At 42.7% G+C, this 15,450-nt stretch overlaps 1 protein-coding gene across 1 annotated transcript; it reads right to left on the minus strand.

The window, feature by feature from the left end:
• Positions 1 to 12,086: 12,086 nt before the first annotated feature.
• Positions 12,087 to 13,022, minus strand: LOC309566267 (olfactory receptor 2A7-like; the record flags this gene model as incomplete). Its single annotated transcript, XM_082271372.1, has 1 exon — positions 12,087 to 13,022. The coding sequence occupies one exon, from the start codon at positions 13,020 to 13,022 to the stop codon at positions 12,087 to 12,089; it is 936 nt and encodes a 311-aa protein (XP_082127498.1).
• Between the last annotated feature and the right edge of the window lie 2,428 nt (positions 13,023 to 15,450).

Raw genomic sequence — 15,450 nt, forward strand, 5'->3', positions numbered from 1 at the left:
GTGGCAAATTAATTTTAAATGTCTTCTTAAATTCTGTAAAAAGGGAAAGAATACCTATAAAAAGACATAGGACACTCATACTACATTGACATCTCTTCTTGGGCTCTTTTCTGCAGAACATTGTTTGATCTTCCTGTTATATATTTTCCACAATTCCGATTTAAGTTTCTAGGGATTGTAAGCCAGGTCCCTCTGTGATAGGCTTTTATTTTATCACTTTAATTACATTGTTTGTAAAAGCACAAGGTTTTTTTACCTTCATGCATTGTATGTAAAAAACCTTCTGTTTGCAGCAGCCCCCCCCCCTTATATCTACCTGAGTCCCCTCTCAATCCAGTGGTGTCCATGAGAGCCTTGCCTCTCCAGGGACTCGCACTCTTGATTTGGTTTTTGGCAGCAGCGGGAGCCATTCGCTCCCTATGCCGTCAATCACAGCCAGTGAGCCAATCAGGAGACAGAGGGGTAGGGACCGAAACCTGGGCCTGTGTGTGAATAGACAGATAGAGTCGCGGGTCGGGAGCAAGCTGCTTGCTGTGGGGGTACCCAGCAGGAGGGAGGGGCAAGGAGTTGCCAACTAACAGACTTTCTTAGTAAATTACAACCCCGACTACGACCACTTAATACACTTGACACCTTTAAAACCTTATGCCTTGATCTCCCAAATTTCAAACACTTATTGTCACAAATGTACAAACTTGTGCTTTGCTTACAAACCAAATCTGTCCCTTATTATATTCGAGATGAGGAGAGAGAGATAGGTCAGGATTTCAGTCCTTTACAAATACAAAGGATGATCAAATTCACACACAGTTCCTCTGTTGGCTCACGTACTCAAGAAACATCATATACATTTCTCTCTAGATGGTATAGGGCCCCATCCCGCCCAGCCCATCCCGCCCAAGCAGCAGGGCTCACTTCTTCTCATATGGTGGACACGTCCCATGATTAGGGCCTTTTGGGAGGCAATTACCCCATGGATCCAGAAAAATACCCTTTGTCCCATAAGGTTTTCTCCCTTACATTTCCTTTTCCACGGGGCCCCTTCATCGACTAAAGTATATAAGAGGAGTGTCACTCCATACTTACTAAATGCAGCCAAATCCCTGATCCCCAAAGACTGAAAACAATCAGTATGTCCCATGTTGCTGGACAGGAAAAGGGAGGTTAATGCTATCATGGAAGCGAAGAAGTGGAAATACATGGTCAAAGACCAAAAAGACAAATTTAGAGACACTTGGTCAGGCTGGATGTATTGTTCCTTGAAAATATCAACTAACTAATCATGATCCCTATACTCTACCTCAGATGTGTATGTATTTGCTACATTAGTTGATTGCTATCTTCACTGTATTATTTCTTCCTGAAGGTTAGTTTTCCTTCCCCCACTACCCTTTCCTTCCCTTAATTTACTGATGCTCTATTTAAGCCACATCTGACCACTATACACATGTTGTACTTGGTTGACCAAAATCAGGTGTGTATGTATGATGGGGATTCCTATCGTGCCTTGGTTTACCCCCGCCTAGTCACCTGCACCCAAAATGATGATGGTGTGGGGATGGATGGAGAACCCGGGTGCTTTTGGTGTCTGATAAATGCTTGACTTGTATGTATGTAATGTGCATCCTGTATTTGGTGGACTATTTTAAATATGTGCATCCGAAATGGAATTTATAATTTTTACTTCTTTGTGATTCTTGTTGCATATTTTGCATTTTGTCTTTCTGAAAATGTAATAAGCTTTCATTAAAAAAAAAAAAAAAAATTCAGCCTCAACCTTCAGTCTGTTGTAAAGGGTTCTTTTCCTGCACTGAAATAGCTTACTCTGATTTCACTGCATGCTGTGAGAAGCTCACAGTCTGCATTGGAAGCCACAGCAAGTCATATAGAGCCTGCCTCGTTTCCTGGCTGGAGAAATTCCAGCAACATCTAGTCTTTTCCTCCACAGTCCTACTGTCCCTGGCCCATGCCTTTCATTAATTAGATTTACGTTCTTTCAATTATGGAGGCTTAGCATTACATGTGGGCATTACTACGGCAGTCTGCATGCAAATGCAGCCCGTCTAAACATCCGTTCTCCTCCAGACTGATACCCCATGTCATGTAATTTTGATTTTTGCATAGCTCCTCCCAAGAACCAACCCATTGCTTCCATCAAGGCTGAAGGTGTGTGGGTGAAGTACAGATGCAAGGTGCTGTGGTGTTTTTTTTTTTTTTTTCTAAGAAGCTATGTATGGCATCCTGATGGCATACCCCCCACCAGCCACAATCTTCCTAGGTATAAAAAAATATGCAATAAACTAATATTTAAAAACTTTTATTAGCATGTTCATAAGCATTAAACTTCAGTTGTATACATTTTGTTCTAGTGTACAAAGTATAATCTCTTTGTAAAGACATTGTGCACTTTTTTAATGTTTTTTGTTGTTTGAACTAAGTATTAGTGAAGCTATAGTCCATGTGTACCTTACCTTGTAATAATGGTCTCACATGTTGCTGCTGCAGTTTGTATTGTCATGGCTAATCAATTCACTGTATCCAAGTATTCATTTACCTAGCTTGTCCCTATTTGCTAAAGAGACAGACAACATTTTGCTCCAGGTAACACAGTGTCCAATCCATCTGAGGGTGCAAATGTGATAAAAACATATTTTTTCCAGCATGGTGAAATCTCTGTTAATTGCTCTGCCTGTTTTTGTCTGTATCAGGTCTAATTACTATTTAGTTCCCCACTTGCAGAGCACTAGACTGAGAGACCCAGGGAATGTGGGATATATAGTTTTTTTCCTCACACAAAGGTCTCACACTACAGACAGAGGTCCTGCATTAACTTGTGCAGTGCCGTGTCACATTCCCCATGTTTGAACACGAACAGAATCTTTTGACACCAGAATGTGAAGATGTACTCTACTATAGGCTGTGTATTAGGGAACCAAATGATAACATGATCGATGCACATCTTACGCAGGTTAAAAACACAAGGTGCTTGTAGGAAGGTTTATAATGGCTTTGGATGAAAGCCAAAACTGTTTTGTATTAAGGCTATCTTAATTTGTAAAATTCGATTTTGAAAACTGGTTTTACATATGTAGGGGATATATAGTTTTTTCTCACACAAAGGTCTCACACTATAGACAGAGGTCCTGCATTAACCTGTGCAGTGCCATGTCACATTCCCCCCATGTTTGAACACAAACAGAAACTTTTGACACCAGAATGTGAAGATTTACTCTACTATAGGCTGTATATTAGGGAACCAAATGATACCACGATACATGATTGATGCACATCTTACGCAGGTTAAAAACACAAGGTGCATGTAGGAAGGTTTATAATGGCTTTGAATGAAAGCGAAAATTGTTTTGTATAAAGGCTATCTTAATTTGTAAGATTTGATTTTGAAAACTGGTTTTACATATTTTAAAGAAAAAAATTTACATAAACTCTTTACTTTAAGATAAAAATTTCATACAGGGTACATCGATGACATGGGTATTGCAGAACAAATTTTATGAGGAGTGACTATACCTGTAATTTATACCTTTGCCACTCTAATCAAAACTCCATACAGCCCAATCTAAACAGAGCAGATGGGGAGTTGTGGGGGAGTCATTCCAGCTTGAGCTTGAGATTTCTCGAAACAGAATGCATTTTTTTTCAGCAAAGCAGCTAAGATTAGCCTGCTAAATAGTTAAAGGCCTCTACTATACAGGGGTACTTTAGTGTGTGTGTGTGTGTGTATATATATATATATATATATATATATTTCTGCGTGAAACCATTGATCGCTGGCATAGTTATAGTTCTTTTACTGATCAATGCTGGCATGACTTTTGCCATCACTCCACATTTATGTAAGTTTTCTTAAAGTAGAATTCCAGTTAAAATAAAAAATCTACCCTTTATTGGATATGCTGCTAGATCAATTTTGGAATGGACTAGAAATGTTCCATACATAGTAGAAGGAACCTTGAGATTAATTGGTGGATCCAACTTCTTTGCCATGCAAGATCTTCGTATTGCCCCATTCAGCCACAACGTAATTGCCCTGCTGGATGCTGGAAGTCCCTTTTTTTCTATGAATATATCACTTCCTTTCTGCTGAGTGCTGCATCAAACAGATGGGCTGCAGCCAAACAATGAATCATCTTTCTTGGTGAACCCATTATACAATGATGGTTTTCTCTTCGTTCTCTTCTACTCTCCAAAAATTAGCTTCCTAAGTTCTTCAAGTAAGTGGAAGTTATGTTTCTTAGATTTGAGGCTAATGCTTCCTTGTCTTTTCTGATGAATCCACCAACACAATTAATAGCTTTGTTTGACTGGGGACTGAACAATAGTGAAGTTGAACCAAGCAGCTTCTCTGATGGTGACTCATCTCCTGAAATTAATGCTTGGCACAACAGCATGTTTCAATAAATTTGTAAACTGCAGGGCTTTCAGGGGTGGGAGAAAGCTGGAGTGCACATTTTGGCCCAGTTACATCATAAAGGGTCTTTAAAATCCTTGCATCCATGCATAATTAACGGAGACATTTGCGCTTAACTCTAAATTGTTTTATCAGTTTCTTCAACTTAGACACACTATGCAAGCAAGATTTAACTTGGCCTCTGTGTACTTTTCTAACATGCATATAATCGATAATATTGTATGAGCATCATCTACAAAAGATTGGATCTCTGCCTCATATGTGACGTTGTTGCACCATTTTTTATTAAGATTCCCAGGAAGTTGTAGAGCACAATGGGAGAGGGAAATAGGTAGTATCCCCAATGATATCAGGGATGATATCTTACGATTGGTGCAGCGAGTTTCTCCATCTCACAGATTGACCCAGGTATATATTATACATAGGGTTTTATAGAACTCCTGAGTTTCTCCACACAATTGTAATAAGAGATAACCCGTGTTGTAATAGGTGTGCTCATTCTTCAGGATTCCATTATCCATCTCATGTGGTGATGTCCTAAGCTGAATAGATTCTGGGTGTCAGGGAACTAGCTGGAGAATAGTCACTCACAGACCTGGCAAATTAGCCAATTCTCAACATGGCTGCGCCCACATGATTACGCGCACAAGTATTGCAAACGCACGTTGGACATTGCTGACTGGTCTTCAGCTTCCTGCTTCATGTTCCTGTGTTTGCTGCTGCTGTTGATCACTTGTTGTCAACCCGGCTTGCTCTTGGATTCCTCTTGTCTCGCTCCCAGCTCTGACCTCGGATTGTTCATGGATCTTCTCTTGTCATCTGCCCTGTGTATGACCCCGGCTTGCCTAACCACGACTCTAATCTGCTGACCACTGGCTTACTGACCTCTGCTTCCATCCCCGACTACGCCTTCTGCTGTGCCTTGTCTGCTGTGATATGCCTTGGTGCCCATCTGCTGTATCCAGCCTGCAGTACCTACCTTCAGTACTTACCTGTTGATCCTGCCTGCTGCACCTTCCATTACAAACTACCTCCAGCCGTGGGCAGTCTGCACCATCCTCAGTGCTCCTGGGTCCTAGTGCTCACCTCCTCTGGTGTCCACCTGCAGAGAGATCCCCCTACCACCAAGCTCCATCTGGGGCACAGCTGGCAATCCCTGCTACTTTGGGCTTCGTGCTTCCTGCACTCAGCCGCAAGGAGGGCCCTCTCGGCATTTCAGCTTCAGGACCAGGTATGTGACAGTACCAGTCAGCCATAAGATGTCTGAAGCCGACAGAGACTTTGTGCCAACAAGTTGCAGCCCTCACACAAACCGTACAGAATCTACAAGAAGTCTATCTTCAACTAGAAGGTCGCCTGCACAGCATACCCTCTACGTCCTCTCCTGCTTACCAAAATCCTGCACATGCAGCCTCTGCTCCTGCTTCCTCTGTCTCTGAACGCACCACTGTCACACCCATGGTAGTGGTGCCTCCACCTGAACCAAGAGTCCCCATACCCGAATGTTTCTCTAGGGACTGAAGAAAATTCAGAGCTTTTAAAAACACCTGTCAGGTATACCTAGCTCTGCAACCACTGACTTTCTCCCTTGAAACTGTCAAAGTCGGTTTAATCATCTTCTTGCTCACAGAAGAACCACAATCCTGGGCCCATCATCTTATGAAACAAACAAACCTGGTCCTAGACTCAGTTTAATTGTCATTCCACAAGAATCAAGGACCCTAGTCCTGAAGGCATGTCATGACCATCAATTGGCAGGTCATTTCAGGGTACACAAGACCATTGAACTCATTTAACGATCTTTTTGAGTCAGGACTGTAAAGATTATGTTGGCTCCTGTACTACATGCCTTTGCAACAAGGGAAGTAACACCAGAGCCTGAGGCATGCTAAGGCCGTTACCAATTCCTGCTTTGCCATGGAAGATGTTGTCCATGGACTCTATATTTGACCTGCCTCCTGCTGAAGGATTCGCATCTATCTTTGTAGTCATTGATCGATTATCTAAGATGTCGCATTTTGTGCCTATGGTGGGTACACCTTCGGCCACAGATACGGCTCAGGCTTTTATTAAAGAAGCAGTGAGACTTCAAGGTAATAGAGGAAAATGCAGCGCTAATATTGAGAGTCCACCAGATCAAGTTGGAACAAATTAAGGTCTGAGAAGCAAGTGCAAGAGCTGTCTAGGTAGGTGTCCAGAAAAAGACGCAATCAACACCAAACACACTGCCTCTTACCCTGGGAGGTGGACCTCCAGCACAGGAAGTGAAACAAGCATAGCAATATCCCTCTTGGTTCAGACACAAAAAAACGTTCATTCCCTAAGGTTCCTCAGTATGTAACACAGTATCCTCTCAAATCCTTTCCAAAACCCATATTGCACATAAATGTAAAGAGGGATACATCATAGGGTAGTATGTTCAAACAGAACGAGTTTATTTAAAGTAGTTCAACTCACATTTCACAGGTTTAAAAACAGCATATTCTCATGGAAACGATTGTTTCCAACCCAAAAAGATGGCCGCCACTTCCGGGTGTGTGATGAAATCACACGTCTAACCTCCTCCCTACGTGTTTTATCAGGGGCGTGGCTAGCGTACGGCATCATGCCATGTATAAGGAGATAGAACAAGCGGATGGATAGTACGTTAATTGCATTCCACCAAGCGGAAGGGGGGTTCTCAATCCTCCCATACCACAACACTCCCAAATTGATCTTGAGGTCCATTACCAGGAAGAGGAATCAACGGGCCAAATATTCTTCACAGTTTGACCTTGTGGTCCATAATCAGGAAGCAAAGACAAGCCAAATATAAATATGGCAGCATATGCCGTGATGGCAACGACCACCCAGTATATCTAAAATTATATAGATTTTTCACAAATTACAGGGGCAACAAACAATACATTAAAACATCATAAATAAAAAATTAAAATATATTAAAACACATTGAGAACGACGTTTTAAATTGCGTTCCGGGACGTGGCTCCATCTAGTGGTGAATACATATAACATATACATAAACCATATTGATATATTGATATATTACAATTTATCAAAAGACAAATAGCTATGGGCCTGTTCAAGCTGGCAAGTAACACATATAACTATGACCAATTAAAAGGACAATACAATAAATTTAATTAAATAAAAATAAAAATGAATTAGCTGTTACATCCCATTCTATGTTCATTTCATGTGGGACATATGTCTTAGCAGTATAGATCCACCACGTTTCAAGTTTTTGAGATCTCTCTCACAATATTGCTCCCCCTCCAACTACCAATAAAACGGTCGATGCCAAGAAAAACAGACCCAGTCGGATTTTTATTGTCGCAAACTGCATAATGCTTGGATACGCTATGTCCTGGAAACCCTTTTCTTATGTTAGCCACATGCTCATTCGATCTAGTTAGTAGCATCCATTGAGTGTGGCCAATATATTGTAGGCCGCGTGGACAGCATACCAAATATACTACATTCTTTGAGGTGCAGGTGATAAACTGTTTAATAGGAACATTTTTATGCATAGCATGCGACTCAAAAGACACTGTTTTCCTAGATTTTAGAGCATTGAGCGCACAAATAGGGCTTTTTCTACATTAAAAATAGCCTGTCATATTGTGAAAAAAAGAAGCTTTCTTAGGAGGATCTAAAATATTAGGGACTATCTGCAATCTCAGCGGGGGAGCTACCCTATAGAAAACTGAAGGGTTAACAGGGAGCAATCAGGATAATTTGGCAATACGCGCCAGTGCTTCCGCAAGATCTTTTTAATTGCATAATGTTGATTGGAATATGAGGTGAGAAACGCAAAATCAAAAGGTTTATTGATTCTTTTAGACCTCGGTGCCAACAACTCCTCTTGATTTTTATTCTCAGCATGATAGAAGGCTTGCTGCACCTCTGTAGGGTCATAACCCCTCTCTAGGAACCTAGATTTAAGAACCACAGATTCCCTCACAAAATCCACATATTCAGTACAATTTCTCCTGAGGTGCAAAAATGTACTCCTAGGCACGGGCTTGAGCCAAGCCGAATGGTGGCAACTGCCCATATCTATGAATGCATTACTGTCTGTTTCCTTAAAAAAGGTAGTGGAATAGTTCTCCCTGCCTCCACTTTAACCAGCAAATCCAGATAGTGAATCTCTTCACCACTAGATTCGTGTTGCAGGGAACCTCTATCATTACCGTTCAAGTTGAGAATTAAATCATTAATTCTCAACACTACCATCCCAAAGGAGGAGAATGTCATCTATATACCTCCTCTACAACCGCAACTTTTGCCTGGGTTGGCCATAGATGACATCCTCCTCCAACTTGGCCATGAACAGATTTGCCATGCTGGGGGCAAATTTAGTCCCCATAGCAACACCCCTACTTTGCAAATAGTATTTGTTGCCAAACCAAAAGTAATTGTGTGCCATACAAAAATCCAGCAGGGACAAAACAAATTGGCATTGCATGGGGTGGAGAGTCTCATCTCTCCATAAGAAGTGTTCAATAGCTTCACGGCCATGCACATGAGAAATCACTGTCTACAGAGAGGTGCCATCTGCTGTAACTATCTTTCCATTCAACTTCATGTAGGACATTAATAATCTGGGTTGAGACTTCATGGCCTGCCCAGAAGCAATGTGTCAGACAGAGACGAGCAGTTCACCTCCAAATTCTGGAGAACCCTTTGCAAAGCTTTAAATATTGATGTCTGCTTGTCCTTATCTTCCCCCTTACAAAGCAATGGTCAGACAGAGAGGACCAATCAGACCTTAGAGCAGTATATTCAGTGTTTCTCCACCTTTTCACAGGACAACTGGGTATCTATGCTCCCCTGTAATACATTTGCCTACATTAACTCAGTGCATGCAGCCACCAGCCAAACCCCATTAGGACTTAACAAATAGGTGAAAACCAGCATTCTGGAGGGGTATCATTTCTAGTAAAGTTGTTTTCAAAGAGGCAGAGTGATACCCATTTGTATGCTGCTATAGGGTCTGATTGAATAAAGTGGAGATCATGATGTCACCCACCCCTCCTCTCCAATAATACAATCAGAAAAATGCCTTGTATTTATTGTTAAAAAATATGCAATGGATTCTCCCTTCAGTGTGCATAGGGGAAGCTGCTAGAGCAGCACCAGAAGCAGCAAAAGATACAGTACTCTGCTGCCCATCCACTGTCCCCTACTGTTTCTCCTCTACTTGGTACCTGCCCATCCACCTTTATACTGGCCATCTTCAGAATTACTTCCCCCTACAACTCCTGAGTCGCCCTACTACTTTATGTAAATCTTTTACTTTTCCTGTACTGCCTCTCCATGATCTTTAACTCATGTGCCGTTCCTCTACCTCCCTAAAACTCCTGTGCCATCCCTATCCCTTCCTACAACTTCTGTGCTGTCCCTCTACCTCTATACAACTCCTGTGCTGTCCTTCTACCTCCCTACAACTCCTGTGCTGTCCCTCTACCTTCCTACAACTCCTGTGCCATCCCTCTACCTCCCTACAACTCCTGTGCCGTCCATCCACCTCCCTAAAACTCCAGTGCCACCCCTTCACCTCCCTACAACTCCTTTGCTATCCCTCTACCTCCCTACAACTCCTGTGCGGTCCCTCTACCTTCCTTCAACTCCTGTGCTGTCCTTCTACCTCCCTACAACTCCTGTGCCATCCTTCTACCTCCCTAAAACTCTTGTGCCAGCCCTCTACCTCCCTACAACTCCTGTTCCATCCCTCTACCTCCCTACAACTCCTGTGCCATCCCTCTACCTCCCTACAACTCCTGTGCCATCCCTCTACCTCCCTACAACTCATGTGCCATCCTTCTATCTCCCTACAACTCCTGTGCCATCCCTCTACCTCCCTACAACTCCTGTGCTGTCCTTCTACCTCCCTACAGCTCTTGTGCCATCCCTCCACCTCCCTATAACTCCCGTGCCATCCCTCTACCTCCCTACAACTCCTCTGCCTTCCCTCTACCTCCCTACACCTCCTGTGCTATCCCTTCTACCTCCCTACAACCCCTGTGCCATCCCTCTACCTCCCTACATCTCCTGTGCCATCCCTCTACCTCCCTACACCTCCTGTGCTATCCCTTCTAACTTCCTACAACTCCTGTGCCATCCCTCTACCTCCCCACAACTCCTGTGCTGTCCTTTCTACCTCCCTACAACTCCTGTGCTACTCATATTTTCTTTAATAGCAGCCTTTTACTTCCTTAGTCCCCCTACTACCCCTAAAACTGTTGCTGTTGCTGTACCACCTGTTCGATCCACAAACCCAAGATGTCCCTTCTGCTTTCAGGTACCTTCCGCTCTTCTGCCCACTACTGCCCCCTGCCATTGCTCTACCCCACCGCGTACTTCTCTTCTCTTGTCCCCTACTAGATAAAGGTGTAATAAAACTATCTGATGTGAATAATATTATCATTGTGTACTAATGTTTATAAAAATGTGTTTGTATTTACATATACAGTTGTGAAGCAAGGATGTTTTCAAAGGGTTACTGTGCCTTAAGGGACTTATTAGAAAAAAAACATTTTCTGTGCAAACTAAGACACGGAGAAAGCCTGCAATAAACATTTATTTGAAAAATAATGATAAGAATAAAAAATAATGAGCTGTATAAAGAAAAAAGTTAAATAAAATATGAGTTAAAAAATGTTAAACCCTCAATTGGACAAAACAATGATGCTTTCATTTTAATGTTCCAGCACCTACTGTATGTGACCACAAATTCTAGTAAACCTAACCATGTTGGGATTAAAAGTTCATTCCCCCAAAAAGTGATCTTTTTACTTATAGGTGGAGCCTGGTGGGCTCTGGGCCAACCCCCAGATTTCTCTATGTCTTGGATACTACCATAGTGAGATCTCTCTGCTATTATTTCCAATTCTATTCCTGTTCACCTGGGTGTTTTGGATGTTCCTACCAAACTTTGTCTGCCCTGATACCTCATTTTACATTGTCCATAGTATAAAAAAAAAATAGAAATTAAGCAGGGATGGAAGGAACCTATCATAATGCACATAACACCAGGCTGCTTGGCCAAATATTGCCCTAAAGTTCAGTGCACCATCCAGCCTTGTCCAGAAGCTTTCAGCCTCTCATAGAGTTTTACAGGCTGTCTTCAGTACGGCTGGAGAGTGCACCTGTGCCCTTCCAAACACACCAAAATGCCAGATTCTCTGCACCGGGTCTAAACACCCAGTATGCTTGATGCCTTAAAGTGTTACTAAACACAGGACCCTGCATTCACTATATCTGGTCTCCCACAGTGCACAGAACATGAAAATGCAATTATTTTAGTAAATATAAACTGCTAAATATTTTTTCTTATCAGCAGTATATATCAGTCTTGTGACTTCTATCAGTGTCTGGTTAAAGTTTGTAGGAGGAGTTTCATCCTCCTCTGACTATCCTTTGAGGAGAAACTCTCTAGCAATACACACCAAAGTGAGCATGTGCAGAGTGCCCACGAGGCTCTGTACTATCAGCAGATAGATTGGGGATAGTGGAAGAAGGGGAGGATTAGAGAAGACAGGAGGATTAACCCCTTAGGTCCCACAGTGAGTATAACAAGCATGCTTAACTGCATTTACAGACTGATTTTTACTGTTGTGGGCTTAGTAACACTTTATATTTAAAGGGTTCCTTTCTAAGAAGGTTTTTGAAGGGCTGTCCTGATATCTTGGTTCCTCAGACTATATATAACAGGGTTAAATAATGGAGTAAACACAGTGTGAAGCAAGGATATAAACTTATTAATAAGCAAAGAGTTTCCTTTAGAGGGTATCATATATTTAGCTATCAGTGTCCCGTAAAATGTCCCCACCACAAGAAGGTGAGAACTGCAGGTTGAAAATGCTTTCTGTTTGCCTGTTGTGGACAGTATGCTGAAAATGGTATGGAAGATGTAGATGTATGTCACCACGATAAAACCACATGGAAAGATAAATATTGGCATGGAAAAGGCAAAAACTTCAAGTTCAACCAAAGAGGTGTCAGAACATGAGAGCTTCTGAAGAGGGAAGAGGTCGCAGTAGAAATGGTCAATGACATTATCAGCACAAAAGTCAAAATCTGATACAGGGAGAACACCTGAAAGATTCAAGATAAAACCCAACAGCCATGGCCAAGCTGAAAGATTGACACAAAACTTCATGTCCATGATACTGGAATATCTCAAAGGGTTACAGATGGCTAAGTACCGATCATAGGACATGACTGCGAGGAGGAGACATTCCGTAATGGTTGTAGCGCTGAAAAAATAAAATTGTGTGATGCAGCCACAGAAAGTAATTTTTTCTTCTTCTAAAAGAAGTCCGCCAAGCATGTTTGGAAGAATGTTGGTTGAAATTAAAAGATCTGAAAATGAGAGATGACTTAGGAAATAATACATGGGGGACTGAAGGGCTGGGGTGATGGATACTAATACAATGATTAGAAGATTTCCTATGATAGTGAATAGAAAGATGATTAGGAAGACTATAAACAATACAACATTAAATCTATTAGGGTTTCCAAATCCTAGAAGAATGAATTCTGAGACTATTGAATGGTTCTTTCCAGACATAATGTCAATGGAATCCATAAATCTGCAAATTTTAAAAAAAAATTGTATTGGTCTATGAAAGTTTTTAGTCATCCAGATCATGTAAGAGATGTTTCATGTTTCAACATGTATAAAAAGTTTCACCCCTTGTCCAAGTGGCTGTGGCCAGGATTGTTAATGGGCCTTAAATCCTGTGCTTCCTTTTGAGAGAAGTCTCATCTCCAGACCATCTGTGTTGGCAAAGGAATTCAGTGATCAGCCATGATACCCTCTTCACTGGTTATTAGTCAAGGAGACAAGCTAGCTCTGAGGAAGAGGGTATACTCCTTGAAACGCGTGAAATTTTGTGTCTGTTGCTGATTGTGACCCAGGTTCCTCCAAGGGATATCCGCTTCCTTAGCTGATATTAACACTGGGATTCTGTCTATTCTTTAACATTTATAGCCACACGGCTTTTGTGAGTATGTTTTTATACATGTTTTCAATCAATAAATGGTTTTTATGGTAATGCACAAGGCGGTTGAACCCTTCTTGCTACTTTTTCGTTTAGATGCAAACCCTTACTACTGTAGATGACATGAATTTTGCTAAAGAGCTATGTATCATTAAAAAAAAAAAAAAAATCTGTTCTGACTTTTTTCATCCTTAGTTGCATCTCAGTACTGCTGATCTCGCAGCACTCCGGTGATGGCTGCATGGCATTTTTAAGGGCAGTTACTCTGATGGTGACAACAATGGATCAATGTGTTTAAAAATGACCATTTATAGTCCCTATTAGAGCTCTGGTGGGTAGATGACAATGCAGAAGTACAATTGAAAGACAGCAACGGAATGTTGTTAACCTTTAACAGGAAGCGCCTAAACAAGGATCTTCACTGCAGGGTCGCTAGATATTATTTTGATGAAAACTGCAGATTTAAAATGTATGAAAATTACTTTAAAACTAGATGATCAAGTTAAAGCTGAACTCTGGCCACAAAAACTTTTATTTAAAAATACTCCTCTCTAAAGGATATTAAGGCTCAGTTCACACTGGGGCAACTTGTCAGGCAAAAGTCACGCTCCTTTCAGTGCAATGGAACCGTTCTAACTGGACTTAGAAAAAAGTTCCTGCACTATTTTGGGGCGACTTCAGAATGGCTTTCATTGATTTATATTAAAGAAGTCGCTTGCAAGTCGTGTTGAAGTCGCGCTGGAGGGGGCGGCTTCAGAGTTGGGCGACTTTGAAGCAGCTCAAGTGTGAACTGAGCCTAAATCCTCTCTGTGTGCAGCAAACTCATTTGTTACCCATATATTACCATATGAAAGTAGAAGTGTCATATTCACTGTACTGTGCATAGCCTGTGTCGAGTGCAGAGCTGAGGGAGGAACCCAGCAGTGCCACCCACTACAGGCTGCCTGTAGAAAACTACAGGAGGGGGTGGAGACAAGACCGTTTACCCTGCACAAGAAGAAAGAGCAGCAGTGACCGGTCTTTATTAAAGGAACTCCTGCACAGAGGTAAAGTTTCACACTGGACTACTGCATAGATCTGGAAGGAATACACAAAGCACACCAAGATTCAAGTAAGAATACTCTTACATTTCAATAAGATTTGCTTATCCTGGAGTACTACTTTACTTATATATAATCCATGGCAGAGGCATAACTACAACCTTCTGGGCCCCAATGCAGGAAACCATGAAGGGCCCCCCTGACCCCCAGGGCAACCCAGCCCCAAGTGTCACCCGTCACCTCTGTACACCTTAATTGGAGGGGTGGTGGCATATAGAGGAACTGATCCCCTCCTTTTTCTTCCTGCAGCAAAGAGGGGATTGGTTCCTACATATGTCGCCCTGCTGCCCCTCCCATTCAGGTGTACAGAGGTGAGGCATGGGCCCCCTGGAGCATGGGGTTAGAATGAGTCGCAGCGGTGGTGGCAGTGATGGGGGGATGGAATGGGATCAGTGGCAGCGGTGGTAGGGGGATGGGATGGGATGAGTGGCAGTGGTGGTGGGGGGATGAGATCAGTGGCAGCGGCGTTGGTGGTGAGGGGGGTGGGATCAGTGACAGCAGTGGTGGTGAGGGGGGGTAGGATCAGTGGCAGTGGTGGTGGTGAGGGGGGGTGGGATCAGTGGCAGTGGTGGTAAGGGAGGGTGGGATCAGTGGCAGCGGTGGTGGCGAGGGGGGTGGGATCAGTGGCAGCGGTGATGGTGAGGGGGGATGGGTCAGAGGCAACGGTGGTGCCATCATCCCCCACCACCACCTCTGCCTGATAACACCCACCCCCCCCTCCACCACCACAGGTCTCATTCCTATCCCCCCATCACCTTGGTTGTAGAGGTGATGGGGGGATAGGGATGAGATCTGTGGTGGGGGGTGAGATCAGTAAGAGGCAGAGGTGGTGGTGAGGGGGGTGGATGATGGGAACAGCCGCACTGACATCTGGAATTTAATCACTTACTTGTTCAGTCAGTTGATTCCCTCT

This window comes from Pelophylax lessonae, assembly GCF_965119305.1.
Source record: "Pelophylax lessonae genome assembly, chromosome: 11".
NCBI classification, from domain to species: Eukaryota; Metazoa; Chordata; class Amphibia; order Anura; family Ranidae; genus Pelophylax; species Pelophylax lessonae.